Raw genomic sequence first — 4,364 nt, forward strand, 5'->3', positions numbered from 1 at the left:
AAAAAAAAAGAAATCCCTGAATAAAACAGAAGCCAGCCTGCGACTTCCTGAAAGTTTCAGTAGAGTACTATATACAGGGGCACATTAACACCCAAACTCATTTTGCACTGAAATAAAACCTAGAATAGGTCCTGGGACAGAATGTACTAGGACATAAAAATATATATTTTTTAAAATTAACATTTAAAAATATGGAACCAATGAGTTGTTAGCAGTTAAAAGAATACTGCAACTTGAACAATCAAAACCATATGTTAGAAAACTGATTCTGACAGCTCTGCTACTGGGCTTAACTTGTAAATAATGTAAAAAAAGTCATCAGTCTTTAAAATGTCTTGCAAATTCACAAAAAAAAGAAACTGCAAAAAAGGTAAGAATGCATATCTAAAAGCAGGAGCACAATAATGACAAATGAAACTTCCAAAAGCCCATATAAAGAAAATTAAGTTTGGAACGCGTTGGCTTCCAGCAATTTACAAAAAACGAAACAAATTGTAATCTGCAATATCTTGACCTATTTTTAAGTGACAATTTTTATTACAGTTGAGAAAAATGGTTTTATAGCTGCATAAGTTTCCATTTCACTAAAATAGTGCCAACAAAAATAAGTTTGCATAGAAAAACAAAATCTCAAATTGCCACTGGCTACATGCTTAAAATGGGAAATGCAGGTATTGTAACATAAACATAGTGCAAACCATGGCAGTTCATGATGTTTGTGACTGCCGTTGGTCAGGAAATAGACCATAGTATACCCAGTTATCACAGTTTCTGGTCTTTTATTCAATCCTTTGCCAAGTATAAGCAATTCATATGCACAGACCCATGGCATGTCGTCTGCTGCTGCTGTCGATTAACGTAGTTTGAGGTCATCACCACTTCCTAGGTTAGATCCAGGACTAGGGTCTTGCTGTCTTCTTGCCTGTGTTAACAAACATGTGTTTAGAATAACACATATGATTTGGGAACAGCACATTTAACAATTCAACTAAAGCAATAAAACCATGCAATTCCAAGACAAAAAGGTCAACACTTCGAACAGTATTAGATCAAGTATATTTAATGTGCCAAAATACCCCTCTGTACCCCCACCTTATGCCTGCAGAAGGGGAACTGACAAAAGCCTCCCAAGACAGCTGCAGAAGCCGAGTTCTCTGACTTTCTGGCTTCCCCTCCCCAGCTCTGGAGCCATCACAGCAGACTCCAGGCACTCAATTTCTCCCCCATGGATTTGGAGTTGGCAATTCAGAACTTCCCAGCTATCTGGTTTCCAGAGCTGGCAAGTTTTGTCCAGGCTTTGCACCTCTTTTGCAGCTGGACTGGAAGGCTTGTCAAGTTCAGTTTCTGCCAACTGACTGGAGCCTTCCAGGAGAGCAGCAGGAAAGCTAAAAATTCTGCCTTGGTTCTCCTAAAACAGAATTCTTCTCAAAACCCCTTCCTGTTGAACAATTGTCTAAGGGCTTATTGGATGGCAGCCCTATGCTGTAAGTATATAGTATAGCAGCACAGTCTACACAAAAAGGCAGAAATATACTGTCATTATTCCTAAATAAATCCACCTGAAACATGTTAGTCTGACAGACATTCAACACAATCTATTTTTTGTAATGAAGAACTTCAATACATATAATGAAATAATAATACACTCATTAACATTATATCTACAGTTTTTTTGTTCATTTGTTTTTACCCTCAAACTAATCTCAGTTTTGGCCACTTTCAAACCATGAACAAAAACAGTTGGCTCACATGGAAAAATATTACTGAAGAGAAAAAAAGAAAAAAAACCAATAAATGAAGATGCAGTAATTAGGCGAAGTATTCTATTTTCTCAGGTGTGTCCTCAAGGTCGTACTGGTGGATACCTTTTCATTTATGTTAATAAAAAAGCAAATTAAGAACCAAATGCTTTATTATGCAAAAATTATGTAGATGCAGGTGTAACAAAAAAGACTGTAGATTAAGTCTGTATTTATAATCTTAACTATAAATTATAAACATCCCAACAAAATCCAGTTTGGTTTTTTGTTTTTTTAAAAGGGTGAGTGTCTGAAAGCCAAAACTTTTATTTTTTTAGGGTCAACGTAAAAAGAAGGAAACAGGTGTGTCCTCTCCAACCATGAAATATGTCATAGCTAATCTAAGTGTAAGCCTTAGAAACAGTGCCACTTAATCAGGAATGTTACAGCTGTACACTATCTTAAAACTAATACATCAGTCCATATTGGATGGGCACCAATAAAATGAAAACTGACATTATTGGCAATCAGCTTTTTTTGGCTGGTGTAGCCAATGTCACTGATAAATGCTGTGTTCATGCACGCAGCTGCAGCATGCATGGGGCCAGGAATGCAGCCTGGCAGCTTGGAGAGCAGCCTCCTGCGTGTGTGGTGTGGGGAGGGGGGCTGACTGAGGTCCCCAGTGAGGGAGGGAGTGGGCCTGGGGCAGGCGTTGCCCAGCTGGGGTGGGGTGTGGGACAGAGCTGCACGCAGCTCATCTGGGGGAAACAGGGTGGGGAGTGGGGGATAGCTCCCTTTGCTGCATGCACCCCATGCAAGGCATGGGGGGCATGTGCCCCCCCAGATTTCTGCACAGGGCGAGGGTGGGCTGCCTGCTGTGGGCTCAGGGCCAGGAGCTGTGCTGGCCTCTTCCCAGTAGGGGGGCTAGGCTATGGCAGATTCTGGGGTGGCTGTTGCCCACCCCATAGCCCCCTTCTAGTGTTACTGCTGCCTGCGCCACCCCCACCCACCCTGAGCACAGCCCCAGCCAGGAAGAGGCACAGCCCCTGACCCTGTGCCTGCAGTCTGCTGTCACCCCGCACACAAATCCAGGGGACACGCCACATGGGAGTATGCACAACAGCAGGGAGCTTCTTGGCTCCCCCTCCCCCTCTTGCCCCCCCCGAATGAGCTGTCCAAGGCTCTGTCCCGCACCACACCCCACCACTGCCTGCCCCTGATCTAGCCCCACTCCTTCCCTCAACATGGGGGCCTTGATGTGCCTCCCACACCCTTTCCACCCCACAAACTTATCAGCTGGGTGCTGGTCTCCAAGCTGCCAGGCTGCATAACTGGCTATTGGATTGGTATTGGGCAATTTGGCTAGTTAATAATTGGCCAAAGAAATCTTTATCAGTGCATCCCTATCTTAAACCCTAGACATAGTCAATGTAGATGTTTTGAGCCACATTCCCCATGAATTTATGTAGAAAAGTATGTGGAAACACAAAGTCTGAGATGCCTGCTGTTACAAGGAGGTTGATGTTGTGAACAGTAAGGTGGTAAAACATTTTCTCCCTTGTCGCTGCTGACATTACCACCTCTATCATGCAGGCCCCAAACCTGAAAATTACTCTGACTGCTGCCTCTTCATACAGATAGGATGGATACAGATTCTGGCTACCACATCTTTCTGAAGACTGCCAAGATCTTACCTGTACATTTCTGCCGCCAAATGTTTTCCTCTCAATTACTCTAACATTCTCCTCTCTGTCCTAACCAAAAATAAACATTACCTTGCTTCAGTACCACAAACTGTTCCTAAACCTCATTTTTGTTGTCTGTTGATTGGGATATGCAATTCCCCTGGATCCCTCGCAAGTGGCTTCTTCATTTAAGCTTGTCCATGGTCGTCCCTTCCATGCTCTGTGAACTCTGTTTTGTCCCTATTTACACTTGCTTACTGCCTTCACTTTACTGTTTGTTCCTCCTGCTACATCAATGCTGTTAACATTATCTACTCACTTGTCAATCCCAAACAATCACCACTGTACCTTCTTTGAACACAGCCCACATGCATGATGCAACTTTTGTTTCATCCACAAATGCCCCACCCCACCTGTTTTACATCTCCTCTGTCACAGTCAATTTAGTTGACTTATACATCAACTGTGCACAAGTTCCTTATTCCCTTTCCCATGATTTCCTGTTTGTGTGTTCTTGGATTCTGAGCTCCTTGTATGTTTGACAACCACATCACACAGCACAGGTACTACCATAAATAATACAATATTTTTTTCCTCCAAATACAGCCTTGATTTAACTTCAGTTAGAGATACATGGGACAAGTCTAGTCAATGGCCTTCCCCTTGCCCGCCCCCCTCCCTGCCCCCCCGATTAACCCAAAACAACCATGTTTGTTCTCTACAGAGTTTCAGTGAGATCAATGCAGCTCAAGTTATTTTAAAAGTTACTTTTGCCTCCTGCTTTCCTAGTCTCAAGTCATGGAGAAGACATTACTGAGCTCCTAAAGCGCCAAAGGTATTAAGAGCTGCAGCCAACTTGACAAGATTGGCAATAACATAATGAAAATGGTGCCTTTAACAATTATCAAGGCCTCTTGAGATAGGATATTTCTCATTCATT

At 42.6% G+C, this 4,364-nt stretch overlaps 1 protein-coding gene across 3 annotated transcripts in view; it reads right to left on the bottom strand.

Moving 5' to 3' along the window:
* Window positions 1-443: 443 nt before the first annotated feature.
* Window positions 444-4,364, bottom strand: part of CBFB (core-binding factor beta subunit) — an 81,127-nt gene continuing 77,206 nt past the window's right edge. For all 3 annotated transcript variants that reach the window (XM_019505781.1, XM_019505782.1, XM_019505780.1), the window contains one exon: window positions 444-922. In XM_019505781.1, coding sequence (XP_019361326.1) covers window positions 900-922 — 23 coding nt within the window. In that variant the 3' untranslated portion in view covers window positions 444-899. The remainder of the gene's footprint in view (window positions 923-4,364) is intronic.

The sequence above is a fragment of the Gavialis gangeticus genome, unplaced genomic scaffold (genome assembly GCF_001723915.1).
Source record: "Gavialis gangeticus isolate Ggan-Ray unplaced genomic scaffold, GavGan_comp1, whole genome shotgun sequence".
In the NCBI taxonomy this organism is placed as follows: Eukaryota; Metazoa; Chordata; order Crocodylia; family Gavialidae; genus Gavialis; species Gavialis gangeticus.